Source organism: Elgaria multicarinata, chromosome 18 (assembly GCF_023053635.1).
Source record: "Elgaria multicarinata webbii isolate HBS135686 ecotype San Diego chromosome 18, rElgMul1.1.pri, whole genome shotgun sequence".
Taxonomy (NCBI): Eukaryota; Metazoa; Chordata; class Lepidosauria; order Squamata; family Anguidae; genus Elgaria; species Elgaria multicarinata.
The window spans coordinates 2,805,110-2,823,761 of record NC_086188.1 but is presented as its reverse complement, the minus strand read 5'-3'; the positions used below and the strand labels follow the sequence as shown (position 1 = coordinate 2,823,761).

Here is an 18,652-nt window from a genome sequence, read left to right as displayed (position 1 = left end):
CTCCCGCCCAATCACACGACCGAAGAGGGGGGTGCGTCCCGCCTCCTCTCCATGATAGGTCGCTCAGTGGGCGGACGGTGTGGAAGACGTCACAGGCCGCGCCCCTTCCCTCAGAGCGCGAGGGCGGAGCTCCACCCCGGCGCGTTCTGTCCAATCAGCGGCGAGCGAGAAGAAGTGGCGTGCCAGTGGGGCGGCTGCGACGGCGGCCGGAAAAGGACAAACTTAGCCAGCCGGGGGGCCTTCGCGTTTCCCAGCCTTGCTATGGCCTCGGCGGTGCTGGGCTGTAGGCGCTGCCTGGGCAGGGGAGCCGCCGCTGCCGCCCGCTGGGGAACGAGGAGGGCGGGCAGCCAGGAGCCGGGCGAGCCGCCCAGGTGAGCCTCGCCAGGGTGCCAGGCGCAGCACTGAGCGTGCGCCCACAAAATGGGCGTGGTTTATGCAAATCGGGGCGCAGGATTTACATATGCAAAATTTATGCAAATTTTGGGCCCAGGCAGTGAATCTGCAAAACAGGGGTGCAGAATGTAAATATGTGCAAATATGCAAAATTTAGCCGTAAGATGTAAACACGCATGAATGGGCACACGTGTAAGTATGTCTGAATAGGCAAATTTCAGGCACAGGATGCGAATATGCAAGAGGGTCGCAGAATGCAAAATATGCACGGATATGCAAATTTTAGGAGCCTCGTGTGGCGCAGAGTGGTGAGCGGCAGTTACTGCAGCCGAAACTCTCCCCACGGCCTGAGTTCGATCCCAGCGGAAGCTGGTTCTCAGGCAGCCGGCTCAGGTCAACTCAGCCTTCCATCCTTCCGAGGTCAGTAAAATGAGTACCCAGCTAGCTGGGGGAAAGGTAGCAGCCCAGAGAGCTTCGGCTATTGGGCAGTATAAAAATGTAATAAATAAATAAATAAATAAATAAATAAGGTAACCGCGACTGGGGAAGGCAACAGCAAACCACCCCACTACAAAGTCTGCCAAGAAAACATCAGCGAAAGCAATGACTCAAGTGCTTGCACTATGCAAATTTTGGAGCACAATGTGAGTTATGCATGATCATGCAAAAGTTGAAATAGGAATGATGCTGGCTTGGGCATGGTAGAAGCTGTAGGGCTTTTTGTGGTCTAAACATGGATTGCCCCCGAAGGCTGTCATCCTAAATCTGCTTTGCTTACCTAGGAGTAAGCCCCATTGGAAACAGTGGGACATCCCAGTCAACATGCATAAGGATGTGCTTTTCTTTTCCCATTGCTTTAAATAGCTGGCTTTTAAAAATGCTTCTGGGGGACGCCTACGGCTACTATCGGAGTTGCTTCTCTTGTTTAAAAAACCCTGCAAAATCTATATACATAAGCAAATGTCAAAGGCTGCGAAGCCGTGTAACTGACCCTCCTCTCTCTCTCGGTCTCTGTCCTGTTCCTCTGCAGCCACGATGCCAAGCCCAGGAAAACAACTCCAGTTCCAAAGATCTACACGAAAACAGGAGACAAAGGTAACATCCTATGAGCTGATGCAGATGTTAATGGCAGCCCGCTCAGCCTTCTCCAGCATGCTGCCCTCCAGATGTGTTGGACTGGCTGGGAGTGTTGGGATTTGTAGTCCAACACATCTGGAGGGCACTAGGTTGGGGAAGAATGCACTAGTTGCTCCCAGTGTTCTACTCACATGAACACGGAAACAGCTGCTTTCATGTCCAAACCAAAAATCACAAGATCCATTTTTTATGAGCATAGAAATAGCTCCTGGGATTTTCTGGGGGTCTCTGGTTCAAGGTATGAATTACTACCCAGAAAGAACTGGAAGTTTTCAAAACTGTATTTTTAAAAACTTATAGCTTAGTATGTACACTCTTCCATTTTTTTTTAAAAAAAATTAAAAGCTAAAATATTAGCATTAAAGTTTTAGTATTAATGGGAATCTTTAGTAACCTGTATTGAGAGGCCTTTATTTTCCTGGGCAAATGAGCCATCATAGAGAGAATGTTCCTATTTCCTCATATTATCCTAAACACAAATGTTTTATTATTATTTATTGCATTTTTATACCGCCCAATAGCCAAAGCTCCCTGTTTTGCACTGCCATTTAGAGTAAGATCCCACTTTTAGGTGCCAGCGATCAGGTGTACGGTAAACTAGCATACACATGTAAACACGGGGCTTAGGGGTTTGGGTGTCCAGAGGTGAGCGGCTTCATTTTTTCCTCATTGTTGTTGTTTTGTATGGTTTTTAAAGGATTTTCCAGCACATTCACTGGGGAAAGGAGATCTAAGGACGACCAGATTTTTGACGCCTTGGGGACGCTGGATGAACTGAGTTCAGCCATAGGGTAACCGAAAGATCGCTTGTTGTAACTTGTTTCTGAGTTTGCGAGAATATTTGAGAGAAGCGAGAAATCGTTTCTGTGTAGTCATGGTAGAAAAGCCTCTTCTTTCCTAGCGAAAGTTCTTGAGGGCTGTCAGCAACGATGCCCTTGAAGGACCTGCGAAGTGGCATGATCCAGGCTAGTGCTAGGAGCCCGTCAGAACCGGAGCTGAGGCCCCGCTGTCATTGTAACCGCCCAGTCATGACACAGAAGTTTGTCTTGTCTTTGACAATGGAAGATCTGAGTGGGCCTGACCCTGCAGCTCTGCCCACACGTCCCTGAAAGCTCCGTCCACAATTTCTGGGGACGTAAATCTCATGATGCAACAGGGGTGCAGACTTTTGCTAGAAGTGGGCAGAGGCTCCTTTCCCTCCCGTATGGAAATCCCTCCCAAGAGATGTAGATAAAATATGTATTTTCTGCTTTCTGATTGTTTATACTCAAAGGAGAGGACACTCTGGTGAAAAACTCTTACAAAACAAACAGCTAAAACAAACCACGCCTAAAATCTCACAATTAAAGTTTTATGGGGCATGACTGCAATCCTGTGCAGAGTCACCTAGGGCTCAGCGCCTTTGAATCAGCGGCGCTCACTACTGACCGCTGAGGTTCAACTTGTAAAACACGCTGAGCTTTAAACAAAGGCTTTCAGCTGGCTGAAAATCTTCATTAGAAAATCTAATTTCTAATTAAAGGCCTTGGGCTTTAAATCGCACAGTTGAACTTGCAAAGATCAACTGCTACCCTTCAAACTGCTGGTGGAAGAACCTAAGAAGAGCCCTGATGCTGGATCAGACCAAGGGTCCATCTAGTCCAGCACTCGGTTCACACAGTGGCCAACCAGCCATCGGCCAGGGATGAACAAGCGGGACATGGTGCAACAGCACCCTCACACCCATGTTCCCCAGCAACTGGTGCACACAGGCTTATTGCCTCGAATACTGGAGATAGCACACAACCATCAGGGCTAGTAGCCATAGATAGCCTTTGCCTCCAGGAATTGATCCAACCCCCTTTTGAAGCCATCCAAATTGGTGGCCATCACTACATCTTGTGATGGTGAATTCCATAGTTTAACTCTGCAAGAAGTCCTTCCTTTGATCTGTCCTGAATCTCCCACCCCACTGGGTTCTAGTACTATGAGACGGGGAGAGTCAGTCCGCTCCACTCCACTGATGGGGATCCAAGAACAGGCCATGTCTTACGTTAAAAATGAAGTTTTGCAAAGAGGCCAAGATCTCTGACAAAGAAACATTGTCTTGCTCTCAACAGTACAATTGTTATGGTTCTGTCGGGGGAAATCATGACAGTCCCATTGGCTTCAATCTTGCTGAAATTTGTCGCCTATCAGTGATGGTGAATCTCTCATGTGCTGGGGGGGTTCCTCCTTCATTGTATTCAATCGGTTCTTTTTTGCTCCAGGCTAAGCGCTGAATTTGGCAGAGAATGCGGCCACTCGTTTGTGGAAGAACTTCACAAGGTGAGAAATAAGTATCTGATCTACTGCAACCTTCTTCTCACTGGCCTTCCTTCTTCTCACATCATTTCGTTGGTTTCTGTCCACCACTCTGCTGCTAAGATCATCTTCTTGGCTCGCCGCTCTGACCATGTTACTCCACTTCTGAAATCTCTTCATTGGCTTCCAATTCACCTCAGAGTCCAATATAAACTTCTCCTGTTGACCTACAAAGCTTTTCACGGTCTATCTCCTTCCTATCTCTCCTCTCTCATCTCACACTATTGCCCCGCTCATGCTCTTCGCTCCTCTGATGCCATGTTTCTCGCCTGCCCAAGGGCCTCTACTTCCCTTGCTCGGCTTCGTCCATTTTCTTCTGCTGCCCCTTATGCCTGGAACGCTCTTCCAGAACATTTGCGAACTACAAGTTCAATCGCAGCTTTTACAGCTCAGCTAAAAACTTTTCTTTTTCCTAAAGCTTTTAAAACTTGATTTTGTTCTGACTTTTATACTGTTGGTTTTACTCTACCCTGTGCCTGTTTAGTGCATTCTCTTCCCCTCCTTATTGTTTTATTATGATTTTATTAGAATGTAAGCCTATGCGGCAGGGTCTTGCTATTTTATTGTTTTACTCTGTACAGCACCATGTACATTGATGGCGCTATATAAATAAATAAATAATAATAATAATGATCAGTTCAGCTGATTCAGATCCCCCCAAAAGATGCAGAGAGCCTAGTTTCCAGCTTCCAACTGTGGTCAGCTAGAGAAGCACAACACGGAGACAAAACGGACATAACAGTGCATCCGCCGAGTAGAAAGCAGTATATTAATGTGTCCTACGCTGGCAAGTCGTCTCCCCCTGACACCCCCCCCCACAAAAGTTCATAAAAAGGATGCAATTCCATTCCTAGTACTTGTGACACAGCTATTGATTGATTTCTCCTTCGTCCATTGAGTCAGGAAGTTTAATTAAATTATATTTCAAAAATGAAACAAATAACTACAGGTAGCATCAAGCCTTCTAAACGGCATCATCCATCTTTGCAAAAAAAAGAAAGAAAAGTCTTTATCCTCAAACACACGTCGCTCTTGTGTTTTGCTTCCTCTCTGCAGGTCCAGTGCGTGTTGCAAGATGCCGGCTCGAACGTGGCCACTCCCATTTCCTCGGCACGGGAGGCTCATTTAAGTAATTAGAATATATTATTTTAAAGGATTTTTAAAAGAAAAAAAAAGATAAGCCTTGCATTTTTCAAAATAGTTGCCTTGCTACGGTTTGGGTTTGCTGAGTGGATCCAGGAAGTACAACTAAACCCGAATTAATTATTTTTAATTTGTATTATTTAATTTAATTATTTAATCCAGTGGTTCCCAAACTTTTTCAGGTAACCGCCCCCTTGGTTCCACAAACTCATGCCCAGTGCCCCCTGCGCGCATCCCCTTTAAATGGGAAGCACCCGCCACAGGTTTGCCGAGGGAGGGAAAAGAGAGCGAACGCCTCTGTTTTGCAGCCGGCGTGGCGGGGCACACCAAGCAGGGTATGTCTCTTCATAAGCGTTTTGGTGCTTTTGAAACATTTCAATTCACCATTAAAAGGACACTTCTTAAACGGTATTAATACATGTGTGGATTCTTCCCCTATATGGCTTGGGACCAAACTACCTTCTCCCATAAAAAATGTCCCTGGGTTTTAAGACCTTCTGGAGAGGCGCTTCTCGGAAAAAACCACCTCGAGTGCCCCCCTGCTGCCCCTTTGCCTCTTAGTGCCCCCCTACTGCCCCTTTGCCTCTTAGTGCCCCCCTGCTGCCCCCTTGCCTCTTAGCGCCCCCCTATGCAATCCCACCGCCCCCAAGGGGGAAAAACCGCCCACTTTGGGAACCACTGATTTAATCTGTTGCATTTACATTAGGCGCCTTCAGGTTATGCCCTGGCACACTCATTTGTAGTTACTCAAGGAGTGTGGGGGAAACACTTTGTGCATGCCCAGAAGTGCTTGAGCCATTCCAGGGCTGAACTCTGTAACCCAGGCAGGGCCCAAAACACCGGTTGGACCCAGGCCTGCTCAGCTTTCAACAAGGTTGTCCACATCATCACGCGCCTTCTAGCCCTTGGCCAAGAGAAAATGAGAAGTGCAATAATGCCTGCATGGCTGGCTGTTCCTCTCTCAGCCGTGTCCTCTCCTTCTCTGCAGAGCGAACATCGTTCAGCGAAAACCCCATTCTGGAGCTGGAAACCTGGATTGATCGATACTCGGACCAGCTTCCGCCACTCACAGCTTTCATTTTGCCCGTAGGTGTTTCTCACCTTTTGTCTTGGTTTCCTGAATGGCCCACACGCCTTCCCCATCCCCTTTACGGATCATTTTGAGCTTTGGGAAGCTTCCCCCCTCTCTAGAAGGGGGGACTGCTTCTACGGAGGCTTTGGGAAGGGCAAGAAGAACTTTAAGCTACAATAGGGTGGCGTGGTGAGGTTTTTTTGCTCTGCTCCTTTCGTCTTTGGGTCTACCGATCCCTGAAATGCATTCCCCAAGAACTTCTCCGGACTGGAATTCAGCCCTCGGGGCTGAGAGAGGCTAGGCGTCACCCGCCTGCTACCTTTTGCTCTTGTCATTTCAGTCCGGCGGCAAAAGCAGCGCTGTGCTCCATCTCTCCAGGGCCGTCTGCCGCAGAGCCGAGAGGTGGTAAGCGATAAGCGTAAAAAGAAAAAAGCCATGAGAAATCCCGGCAGCCCCCAGTGAGCCGTCTCGGCTGCCAGAGTCTCAGACTAAACGACACATCAACTTTGGGGTAACGGGCATGGGTGGGTGTTTTTTGGGGGTGAGATTTGTATAAGAAATCGTGCCCCAAGCGCTCCTGGCTGATTTGCGGCTTTCAAATTAGCAGTGTTTGATTCATGTGGGGTGGAGGAAATGGACCCACACCAGAGAGTTTGCAGCCTGAGATGCATCTGCTCTGGAGGAAGGCCTCCTGGCCTCTTCCCAGAGCAGATTCTGAATTCTGCCGAAGCTGTCGCGGTCAGGGGGAGATGCACCAACGAAGCACGTGCATTTCAGAACTCGTAAGCACAGAATGTGGCGTATTTGGTGCAGAACGGTTTCGATGATTTAGTGCCTGGCAGCACGTGGCGCAGAAGGCGGGTCGTGCTTCTAGTGAACTCCAGTAATGGCCTTTGTTTGCTTCTCCGTAGTGTTGTTCCTTTGGTGAAAACAGGAGAAGCGAATGCAAACGTGGCCAAGTATTTGAACAGGTAACTCGGAATCGCACACTTGATGAGGCGGCGGCGGGGTCCGTCTGGCCCGGGAAACCGTCTTCCTTGCGGATCACGAGCATAAATACAGAAGGCGTTTCTCTGTCTCCCAAACGAGGCTTTGGGCGGCTACTGCTAACCCTGGTGGCTTTAAAAGGGGGTTAGGCAAAATCAGAGAAAATAGTCCTGATGGCTCTATGCCGGGATCAGCAGCTGTCGGCCACGTGCGAGGGGACGCATCTGCGCTCGTGTCCCGCTTGCGGGTTTCCCAGTTGGGGCACCTGGTTGCCCGCCAAGCAAACAGAATGCTGGACTAGAAAGGCTTTGGGTCTGATCCAGTGCAACTCATACGTCCTTCTCCAAGCCTTCCAAATGGGTTGGACTACAGCTCCCAGCCCAAATCTGAGCACACCTCTGCCTCGCTAGTTTCGATCGGTCACAGGCATGGTACGGTTTCCTTTCTCCTAGGCCTGGATGTCACAGCAGCCCCTGGGTAGGGGTACACCCTTTGCCCCCGCCCCCCTGCATATGCAAATAGATTTAGGATGGCCTTAATTTCCTCCCTGTTTCCTCCATTTCTAGACTAAGCGATTACCTGTTCGTTTTGGCCCGCTACGCCGCGAAGGAGGAAGGGAAGGAGGAGAAAATCTACATAAAAACGGAGCCGTAAGACGAAGGCCTAGGATGCAAGATGTGGAATATGTTGATGTGGTGCCAGAGCAGGCTGGAGAAGACTTCATCGAAAATGCAGACCTTCTGAGCAAGTGGGATGCTCTCCTGTAAAAATATCCCCATGGTTGTGGATCCGAGCCGTCAGCCGCTTCTCACGTGAAGCGAGTTCAGAGCAATTGTGTCTCAGGGCGCTGATGGTTCGAGAGCCCAGTCCAATGGGGAAGAGAGAGAGAACTGCGATATCATCATTTTTGTCATGCTGCAGAGGCCCTGGTTAGCCAGACCCTCCCTCCTTGCGTTCCGTTGCTGCCGGCATGCGAGTGCGACCAGAGCTTTGTGCGAGGGTCTCTCCCCTACGCTTCCCTGCCCAGCCAGTTTTCCTTCCAGAGGTTATCTTTGAATCCATCAAACTTTTGGCTGAGGCTAGAACAGGCTTGTGACTCCAGCAGCGCAGATTCTCTCATGGCAACCGATGTGTTAAGAGATCTTGCCGTGGAGAGACGCGAGTTATCGGCAAGCAGACCAAAGTGAATCTAGCTGTTCCCTCTCTCTATTTCAGTAATTCTCCTATTTTCATTTCCTCCACGACAGCTGCACTCAGCATTATATGAAGGACTCTTCTGAACTCCTAAAATGCTGAGAGAGGCCTGTTCTCCTGAGCAGCTTCAATTCCTGAGCGTCCCCGTCCCCCCACCAACTGCTCTGGACCTCTTCACAGGAAGTCACTTTAAGAAAGAAAGAAACACCGACGATATTCAGCCAATTCGTCAAGTTTTATTTCCTATTGTCCTGAATTTGCAACGCGGAGAATGAGCCGTTAACCGTGAAACGCCAAGCTACGGAAGGGGCAGAATAATTTCTTAAATCTCCTATGGCAAAATATTTCCTCTCCGCTTCAAGAAGCACACATGCAAGGCATTGTCTGGGGAGGAGGACGAGGGGTTTGTAGCTCCCTATTTGAGGAAAGCCGTACTGAGCCCACCTCAAACTCTACGAGACAGACGACTGCCGTTGTGTGCCTTTTCAGCTAAGCCGTTTCTACCTATTTATGACACAATCGTTTTTGCACGTCAACTCTGAACAAGCATAGATGTGCGATGCGCTACACCGGCCTTGACCAACCCAGTGCCCTCCAGGTGTGTTGGACTACATCTCCCAGTATCCCACCCTGGGAGTTGTAGTATGACTCATGGGAAGGGCATCCTGTTGGCGAAGGCTGTGGTGTGATATGGCCAGAAAGAGCATCCCACAATCTCTATTGTAGTGCAATGTTGCCGAATTCCTAAGAAGTGTTAAAATCTAGGCTTAAAACGTTAGACCTTCTCCTGCAACATTTATAGCAAATTCAATAAGAAAAGATGGCCAAGGTGGGCGGGAATGGGGTATTTGGTTAACAGTTTTCGTGCTTGTGAGCTCATCTGGGCACAGCCCTTAGCTAGAATTTTTTTAAAAACAAAACAAAACTATTTTACATCTCAGAGCTACAGGTCAGCCATGGTAGAATCCTCAGGTTAGAAAGCACTAGAATGGGCTTCTGAAAAATAAGATTAATAAAAACCGGTGAATTCAACATTCTTGAAATGCCCTGTAGTCTGTTTAGAGTTTCAGTTACGAGGAATCGCTTAGCTTCCTTCACCCTCGTATTTCACAAAATTCACACAGATTAAAAGAAGAAAGAAATTCTGGTAGGAACACCGCGGAAAGGAGGCAAGGTCTGCAGGAAACGTTCAGTCATGCGAATGGCCCACGCTTCGCTCCCTGGATCCTTCGAGTGTGAGAAGCAATATCTTGATGCGGGTCGGGAGAAGCGAAATCGGTTCCAACTGTTTTGTACACACACGAAAAAGGCGTTTTCTTTTCTGCAGGAATAGCAGCAGCAGCAGCAGCAGCGTTTTCCCATCGTTCTGGTATATTCAGTATTTCCCCAAATGCACATATACCCCACACACAGTTGTGGCGAAATTGAGACGGTGACCCAAGGGAGCATTGTACGAGGAAAGGCACTGCTTTTCCCTTGGTGCCATCAGATTCGACACAAGGGTGAACGGACCAGTACCTCCACCCCCGAGGAATATTTGGGGGAAATATTTGCCTTATTAATGGCATTTCCCCTTTTTGTTGGACAACTGGATTTTCAGAGATATTAAAGAGGAGGGGAAACGGGTGAATGCAAGCATCGAAGACGCACACACACAAAACCTCGTCCCAAACCCACTTCTCTCTGCTGAGTTTCATGGAGTTTATCCTCCCAAGCAAAAATATTTTCCTGAACCAAAGTTATCTTCAGCACAAAGAGGTCCCCGAGCAGGCAAAGCCCAGAACTGCCCTGAACTGCACAAGAGCCTCTACGCTCAAATTGCGGAACCAGTTGGGTTTAAAGGGGCGAAGGGTCAGATGCATCGGTTCTACCTGCTTGCGCCCCAGCAAAGAGGTGCCTCGAGGCCTTTTGCTCCCTCCAAGGACAGCCGTCGGCCTCTCCACTTGCATCTCAACGGTTTGCTCCGACTTGACCCTGACTCGTCTCACGCGGGGTGGGAGGCGCTTGGGAGGCGTGAGAAGAGGGCTGTGCCAGAGGCCTTCCTCACTCTGGAGAGAGGGCTGAAAGCAGCCTGGGGCCTTTTCTGCGGCAACCGAGGCTCACCACAGGCATAAGGACTTCGAGCTATGAAGCCATGAAGAGCCAACTCTACGACAGCCTTTTCCGACTTGGGAAACCTCCTTAGGGGTTGGACCACAGTTCCCACGAGCCCCAGCCTGCGTGGCCGTCGGAGAAGTCTTTTTGATGACGCCCAGCGGCTGGTGGATTGCAGCCGCACAGCTAGAAGGCCAGAGCGCATCTGCCATGGGGTGGGGGTGGGGAGGCAACTCATCCGCACTGCAAAGTTGTTACTTGCTCCCCAAGCAGGACGCCGTCCCGGGGCATTGCCCGCCCGAGGGCTACAGCCCACCAGATAGACTTGCGAGCCGCAAACAAGCAGGCGCTGAATGCATTCAAAAGGGGTGAACGAGCAAATTTCACAGCAGTTGAGATGTGAGGTGATGAGAGATTGAAGGAGAGGGACAGAGAGGGGATGGCTGGAAATGCGAATGTAAAAGTCTCGGAAGCTTCCCAGGACAGGGGGAGAAGAGGTCCCTTGCCAGCCAGCTCATTTCTGCTATCAGCAAGACCGCCATCAAGCCGTTCCGTTATTTTTTGGGTGGGTGGAGTTCTGAACATTTCACGAAAGCAAAAAGAAGTGCTCGCTCTTGACCTGGGCAGGCCGGGACTCCCATCTCTGCGTTCAAACACTTGGGTTCCTTTGGAAGCAGAACAGGCAGGGAACTCACACACACACACCCTTCGTTCCTTTGATCTCATGGCAAGACCCAGCCGTTTCCGCAAAACAATGGCGCAAGGATCCCCATTTCTTTTGGGGGTGGGGTGGGGGACATGCACACACACAGCAACGCAACACCTCAGCTAAAGGAAAAGGCCCAAGAAGATACTAACAGCAGCCACAACAACAGGTGCAGACGGCCCTGCGTCCGTCTGCAGCTCAGGTGGCTCTTGAGAGGAGCGAACGTCCGCCCAACCCTCCCTTGGGCGAAAGCCCCTGGTAACGCCCCCCCTCAGCGCCCCCCCCCCCCGAAGGGGTCACTTCACAGGCTGCGCGCTTGATGCTCCGTTTAATGGCAGGCCAGCTGCTTGTCAGAGAACAGGAGGGCAGGGCCGGAGCCGGCCTCCTTCCCACGGGAGGGTGAGGGCAAAGTAAGAGTTCCAGAAAGTTCCGTCTCGGAGCCTGGAGCCATTTCCCGCTGCGTCTTTCCAAGGTCCTGGGAAAAGCCCACCTGGCAGGCCAAGACGGCGCCTCCAGCTCAAAAAAAGGAAGGAAGGAAGGGGAGCCCTGGGCTACGAGAGCTCGAAGCCGGTGTTCATGCTGATGGCGTAGCGAAGCTTTTCCCTCAGGACGCTCTTCTTGCTGTAGTTCGGCAGCTTCAGGAGGTTAAAGCAGGTCGAGGAGGTGGGCAGGCGCCCGCCGGGCTCCTTCTTCCGGATGGTGAAGAAGCCCCTCAGGACGCTGCCCAGCGTGTCCCCGGTGTCCTGGGGAAAGAGAGGGACTTGGGGCGTGGGATCTGGAAACCAACCCCCACCCACCCCCGCGCAGTTTCCCCACACAAGTGTCCTGAGAATCCAAAGCACCTGAAGGGCAAACAAAGCCGAAGCTCTGTGCCTCCCAGGAGGTTGACGCCTAGGCGGGACGCCCCGTCACGTCCCTGATTGTCCCTCGCCCACGTACCTGGTCGTCGGAAACCTCCACGCAGCGGATGGAGAAAGGAGGCTTGAGGTAGGCAAAGCCCAAGAGCGGCGGCCGCGAGCAGCTGGTAACGAACTGGGAAGAGCAAGGAAAAGACAACAGAAGACCTCAGCTGGCAAAGGGCGGCACAGGGCTACCTCGGCATAGGCCATCGCAAGGGTCTTTGTTTTTTCCTAAGCCGTCAGCCACAGGAGGCAGAGGGTGCCTCCCAAAACAGGGCGAGGTGGCATCGTGGACTGAGACGGATCGTGGGCTAGAGAGGAGGGGTTGCCTCTCTCTTTCTCTTCACACACACACACACACACGAAGGACGGACGTAACTCAATAGCAGAGCACATCGCTTGCACACAGAAGGCCTCACGTCCTACCACTGGCATCTCTAGCTGGAGGGATTAGGTCCACAGTGATGGGAAAGGGACAACCCAGGAAAGGGAGAGCTTGGCATGATGTCCAAACCCAGGATTAGCGTCGATTACAAGCTGGGAATCATTAGCCACCTTTGAAACCAGGGTTTGTTGTTGGCTTAGGAATTCTGGCCATAATCCTGAGGTTCAGAAGTCACGCAAACTTCTTCCTCTCCTGGCTCGTTCGCTTGCTCAAGCAAAGGGAGAGGCGAAGCCAGAGTAAACGGGCTGTGCACACCCACACACCGCTCGTTCACAAGCTGGTTTGTTAAGCCGTCCTTCGTGGCTTAAAGCGACGTGCGGACGCAGCGAACGGTCGGCTACCGAGCCGGGCCAAAGTTCACAGACCATGCGTTCCGTACAATTCTGGAATGCTTCATTTGGGTAGCAAGACGGGCCCAGCAGGAAAATACATGTGCACACGTTATTGAGATTCTAAGCACACATATGCGCATGCACGACGCACGCCCCCGCTGTGTTTACCTTGAGGAACATGGCTCTTTCGTCAGGGCTGAAATCGTTGGCGAGGATGTCCCAGAGCCAAAGGATGACCCTGTGGCTGCCGTGGAAGCCGCCGTAGTACACGGTGTGTTTCCTGAAAGGGGACAGAAGGGGAGCACAGATGGGGTCAGGGGTCACTGGCATCCTCCGATCTTAGGGAAGCCCAGAGCCAGGGAGAGTCCCACGGGATCCACACACACACACACCCTGTCTCCCAAGACTGGCTCGCTTGGCGCTGGTGGCATTGGGTGCCACCCACACGGCCACGTACTACTGGGAAAAGGGACGTGGTCATGGGGTCTGGAGGGGGAGGGGGAGGACGCGTGCCAGGCTAAAGAAAGAGCGGGCTTGCAAGTTGGCCTTGTCACAGTAAACCCTCCTCACCCTAACGTACACTGACATTTCTGTAATTCTTCAACGCCGTCAATCCCCCAGCAACGATAAAATAGATCCAACCTCGTAGATGGACATGAAACAGCTCCAGCTTTTCATCCTTGCTGCCTCTTAAATGTGGAATTATTTCCCTGAATGATATTTGCGGAGGGGGCTTCCCTGACTCCCGGACCTTTCCAGTCCCATCCCCCTCGCCACAAATCCTACCCACCCCATGCCTTTTCACCCCTTGAGCCTCATTCCAATTCTAACACACAGAAGGAACCAGCCTTCCCCAACCTGGTGCCCTCCCAATGTGTTGGACTGCAACTCCCATCATGGCCACTGGGAATGATGGGAGTTGCAGTCCCAACGTATCTGGAGGGCACCAGGATGGGGAAGGCCACTCTAAAACCACTTAACAGTCTACTAGCATTCAAGAAAGCTATAAAGACTGATCTCTTCCGGCAGGCCTATCCAGTGGAATTTTAGGATGTATTTTAGGATGTTTTTAACAATGTATATTATGTTTTAATCCAGTTTTATGTATTTTATCACTTATTGTTGTTCCCTGCCTCGATCAAAATGGAGAGGCGAGTAAGAAATAAATTATTATTATTATTATTATTATTAAAAGCCAGGTCGGCGCTTCATGCAACCCGCGAGGCACGACAGTCACGGTCTCTTCCATGGAACCGCCTCCGCCGCCCCCCCCCCTCCTTACTTCAGATCTTCCAAGTCGATCTCGGCGTTGTCGCCAGATATCAGCCGCTGCAGCTCAGGGGCGGAGAAGACACGGATCCACTCGGGCTTGATGATGGACCGGAAGCCGCTGATGAGGGCGGCCGTCTGGCTCTTGATCTGGGTGTGCATGCGGAAGTGAGCCATGAGGTGGATGTAGCTGATCCTGGGCACGGAAAAGAAGCCAGGGCGGGCAAGGCCCCACCCCCGCCGTCACACCAACAGCCCCCACCCCACCCCCCGCCCCAGGAATTCACAAACCCCAGCCGGGACATTCAAACTCCACTAGCCAACAACGTTTGCATTCTGCAGAAACCGATAGACCTTCCTGGCTGCTACAGGACGTCCCTCCGCCCCAAACGGTCCATTCAAGCCAAGGACTGGCCCCCAAAAAACCTGTCTGTAAGCCGCTTCAAATTTGTTTTTTCTAATGAGAAAGGAAAGGGAAAAAACCTCTCGTGAAAGCACTTGAGTCATTGCTGACTCCTCGAGGGACGCCTGCTTTCGCTGACGTTTTCTTGGCAGACTTTGTAGCGGGGTGGTTCGCCATGGCCTTCCCCAGTCGTGGTTACCTGGGTACTCATTTTACCGACCTCGGAAGGATGGAAGGCTGAGTCGACCCGAGCCGGCTGCCTGAAACCAGCTTCCGCTGGGATCGAACTCAGGCCGTGGGGAGAGTTTTGGCTGCAGTAACTGCTGCTTTACCACTCTGCGCCACACGAGGCTCTTTCTAATGAGAAGCCAGGTATCTATTTCAAACCATATTGCATCCAGAGTTTTAACAGCTGGGTGTAAAAATGTCCCGTTTTCAAACTCTCCTGGCAATCGGGATGCCCTGGGCTGGGCGAGTCCCAAATCCCTGCCTCCTCCCTCGCGTGGAAACTGCTTAGCCATTTGCGGAACACTTTCAGCATCCCGTTTGGAGGGAGGGGCAAATGGCAGCCCCACATTTGCAGGAAACCGAGGGACTAGAAAGCCGGGGAGTTGAGGGCCAGCAGCCGAAAGGAGTTGCTGTTGCCACACTTACTTGTTTTCATTGGTAACAGGGATGGTCTTCCCTCCAGGAATAAGCTCATGGCAAACAAGCTAGTGAAAGTGGGAGAAAGAGAGCATCTTAGATAAGAATTCGGTAGCTGGAGATCTAACATAGGGATTTGGCTTATTTTCGTTTTTTAAACTGAAGCTTCAGCAGTGTAGATATGAGCAGAAACTTTTAATGATCGGGTGAACAAAAGATGCAAAGCTCCTGGTCGAGCCGATCACGAAACATACAGCAAGGAAGCTGAATTCTTAATCAGAAAAGGGCTGTTTCTCCCTGCGGGGCCTCAAGAAATAAAGGCAGCCGAAAATAAAGGCAGGGCGAAGAAGCGGAGGCCTACCTGGCCCATGACGTCTTCATCATAGGAGAGGGTCAGGCCCAGATCGCTGGTATCTCCGTCGTAACGCTAAGAAAGAGAGAGAAATAATCATAATAATGTAACAATGAAATTTATTTCTTACCCGCCTCTCTGTTTTGATCAAGGCAGGGAACAGTAAATATAAAATACATAAAACTGAATTAAGAACATAATATACATTGTTAAAACATCCTAAAAACATTCTAGAAACATCCTAAAATTCCCCAGGATAGGCCTGCCGGAAGAGATCAGTCTTGATAGAAAGAAGGGAGGGATGGGAAGAGCAGGCGGCCAGTGGCACAGGCGCCTTTCTAAAAGAAGGTTACAGCCGCTTTCACCATCCTGGGTAACTGGTTCCATTGTCGTACTGCTCTAACAGTCAGGAAGTTTTTCCTGATGTCCAGCTGGAATCCGGCTTCCTGTAACTTGAGCCCGTTATTCCGTGCCCTGCACTCTGGGAGGATCGAGAAGAGATCCTGGCCCTCCTCTGTGTGACAACCTTTCAAGTATTTGAAGAGTGCTATCATGTCTCCCCCTCAATCTCCTCTTCTCCAGGCTAAACCTGCCCAGTTCTTTCAGTCTCTCTTCATAGGGCTTTGTTTCCAGACCCCTGATCATCCTGGCTGCCCTCCTCTGAACACGCTCCAGCTTCTCCACGTCCTCCTTGAATTGTGGAGCCCAGAACTGGATGCAATACTGGAAGGGGGGCTCTGAGACTCGATGGCCTCAGAGGCCCCCTTCCAACTCTACGATTCTGTGACTACATGATGTTTCATTAAAAAAAGAAAGAAAACTCCTGTCCCAAGCGCAACGGCCAGACCCCCACCCGGAGAGGTTTCCCAGAAGCCTCCCCTCACCCCGAAAGCCAAATGGGCCTCAACCGCACCTTGATGGAGGTCAGGTTTTTGTAGAACTCGGAATCCAGGGAGGGGAGTTCGTCCACGGAGCTGTAGAAGACGCTGTGGTGGTGTCCCAGGAGCTGGCTCAGGAAAAACGTCGCAAATGGAACGTCCACGACGATCCCCTGGGAATCGGCAGGAAGGAAACTCCGCAGGGAGAAATGCGTCTCGCCCTTACCCACCCACGGCACAAAGGCACTGAGCTACACGCTTTTTGAAAGAGGACATGTCGGATCCCCAAACTCTACTGGGTCAGCGTTACTTGCTGTCTAGAAAGACCTCTAAGGCAGAGCGGGGCAGAAAAATAAATCTCCAGAAGTTTTGGACTCCCAGCTTTCCCGGTGAAGACCTTTTTATTTTCCCAATATTTTAGCAACTTACTATCCCCGTCTTTTAACCCTGCTGTTTCAAACTCTGCGTTTTAAATCTCTGCCTCGCTGCTTGGTTTTATGCTGTTGTACTCTTGTATTGCGGTTTAAGAATGCGGTTTTAAGCTTTTGTATTATATTTTATGCTGGACGTATGGTTTTAATCTTTGGGGAAGCGCCCAGAGAACTTCGGCTATTGGGTGGGATTGAAAAGAAATAAACAAACGTTCCTGACCATCGGCAGTGCTAGCAGGGGCTTCTGGGAGTTGGAGTCCAAAACACCTGGGGAGCTGCCTTCTGTCCCCCCCCCGCCGCCACTGCTTTCAGCTTGGGACATCCATCCTACCTCGTAAACAGCTTTGCCAAGCATCTTCCCGACAAACTCGAAGAGCTGGAGGTAGTTCTCGTGGATGTAAGACGTGGGGGACGGGTACAGCCTCTCGTCGCCGCTGGTGGTCTGCGCAAAACGTGTCGGCAAGAGATGAGAGAGCAAGACAAGCCCGTCACTGCCTCGGTTTCCCCCCTGGCACCACGTGACGGACAAATCAAGGCCGGAACCTGACTGGCGGAGCCGGTACCTTAAAGAGGTTGAGCGCCGGGTCAAAGACCTTCTTGATGATCTCCTCCAGGAACTCCTTGAAGACACCGTCTTGGTCTATGCCAGCTTCATCCACTCCCAGGTCGTTCACAAACTTCACCCGGATGACGCCCTTCATCGCGTTCTGCGACAACTGGCGCAGCTGTTCGTATCCGTCCTGGGTGGGGTGACAGAGGTGGGGTGGGGTGAGTTGAAACTGTCCCCAAGGGCAGCAGGTTAGGAGGCAGGGATAGAAATAAAACGGCTCACTGGCAGAATTTGTAGCGTATGTACCTGCCCAGACCCTAAGGTCATCCTCAGGGGTCCTTCTCCGCGAGCCCCTGCCAAAGGAAGTGAGGCAGGTGGCTACCAGGAGGAGGGCCTTCTCTGCTGTGGCACCCCGGCTGTGGAATGAGCTCCCTAAGGAGGTTCGCTTAATACCTACATTATATGCTTTTAGACGCCAGGGGAAGACCTTTTTATTCTCCCAGCATTTTAACAGTCTATAAATAAATTTTAACTTGGTGTTTTAAATTCGTAATTTTGCATTGCTGCTGTTTTTATCTGGTTGCGCTTTTATATTGTATTTTACATTATGGTTTTATACTGTTGTTTTATACTTTGAATGTTTTCAATTTTTGTGAACCGCCCAGAGAGCTCCGGTTATTGGGCAGTATAGAAATGTAATAAATAAATAAATGTTAGCTGCGTTCCTATCAAACGCTTCAAATCAGCTTCATGTGGTCACCTTTGGCGAGTGGGAATCTCCACCAGGCGAACGGGGCAAGGAGAAAAGCCAGGAAATGACCCAACAATCGGTGGCAGGGAGGCCAGAGGAAGGGAAGAGGACGGGGCCATTAAGGGAGGCCAGATTTGTTCTGCACCCCCTGCGTGATGGGGTGGTTCAGAAAGAAGCGCTGCTCACTCACCTCCAGCATGCGCGACCGGCGGATGGTGATGTGGGTGACGTGAGGCGACGCAGAAGTGGTCTCCACCAACCCGAGTTTCTCCTTCTCTTTCGTCACCATGTTCCGGAAAAGAAGAACCCTCTGTGTTTTCCAAGAGAAACAAGGCCTTTGAACAACGCCACTTGAGCTCTAGGCTTAGACCACCAGGAGAGTGAGAGAAACTTCTCCTTTCCCTGGAGGTTCACCAGAGGCCTAGCCCGAGCTCAGCGGAAAACTGAATTTGAAACTCTTACTCCGGCAGGCCGCTGAGCTGCATTTAGTCTGTTTTATTGTACGGCTGCCACTGTGATCTGTTTTGATCACTGGGCATCGGTTTATTCTTCGAACTGTAAGCTGCCTTGAATATTTTGAAGAAAGGCAAGATATACATTTTGATAATGGGAGAATAAATAAATAGCA

General features: G+C 50.6%; 2 protein-coding genes across 4 annotated transcripts in view; one reads left to right on the top strand and one right to left on the bottom strand.

The window, feature by feature from the left end:
* The first annotated feature begins 51 nt into the window (after positions 1 to 51).
* MMAB (metabolism of cobalamin associated B) lies at positions 52 to 8,504 on the top strand. The gene is made up of 9 exons (XM_063144317.1): positions 52 to 371; positions 1,424 to 1,488; positions 2,228 to 2,321; positions 3,780 to 3,837; positions 4,930 to 5,002; positions 6,005 to 6,102; positions 6,429 to 6,493; positions 7,000 to 7,059; positions 7,642 to 8,504. Exons 1-9 carry the CDS (start codon positions 52 to 54, stop codon positions 7,727 to 7,729), a joined length of 921 nt encoding a protein of 306 aa, XP_063000387.1. The 3' UTR covers positions 7,730 to 8,504.
* Positions 8,486 to 18,652, bottom strand: part of UBE3B (ubiquitin protein ligase E3B) — a 26,644-nt gene continuing 16,477 nt past the window's right edge. For 2 of the 3 annotated variants that reach the window (XM_063144346.1, XM_063144347.1), the window contains 10 exons: positions 18,215 to 18,334; positions 17,287 to 17,463; positions 17,055 to 17,165; positions 16,328 to 16,465; positions 15,424 to 15,489; positions 15,072 to 15,130; positions 14,028 to 14,210; positions 12,914 to 13,025; positions 12,009 to 12,101; positions 8,486 to 11,812 (listed from right to left, as the gene is read on the bottom strand). In XM_063144346.1, coding sequence (XP_063000416.1) covers positions 11,621 to 11,812; positions 12,009 to 12,101; positions 12,914 to 13,025; positions 14,028 to 14,210; positions 15,072 to 15,130; positions 15,424 to 15,489; positions 16,328 to 16,465; positions 17,055 to 17,165; positions 17,287 to 17,463; positions 18,215 to 18,334 — 1,251 coding nt within the window. In that variant the 3' untranslated portion in view covers positions 8,486 to 11,620. Of the gene's footprint in view, positions 11,813 to 12,008; positions 12,102 to 12,913; positions 13,026 to 14,027; positions 14,211 to 15,071; positions 15,131 to 15,423; positions 15,490 to 16,327; positions 16,466 to 17,054; positions 17,166 to 17,286; positions 17,464 to 18,214; positions 18,335 to 18,652 lie in introns of those variants that run through there. The other variant, XM_063144348.1, reaches the window with a different exon arrangement.

Bases quoted from the DNA above. Each gene is read 5' to 3' on its own strand.
- MMAB (XM_063144317.1), top strand. From the start codon at position 52: ATGATAGGTCGCTCAGTGGGCGGACGGTGTGGAAGACGTCACAGGCCG. The intron at 1,489-2,227 runs GTAACATCCTAT...TGGTTTTTAAAG, and splicing joins CACGAAAACAGGAGACAAAG to GATTTTCCAGCACATTCACT. The intron at 2,322-3,779 runs GTAACCGAAAGA...TTTTTGCTCCAG, and splicing joins GAACTGAGTTCAGCCATAGG to GCTAAGCGCTGAATTTGGCA.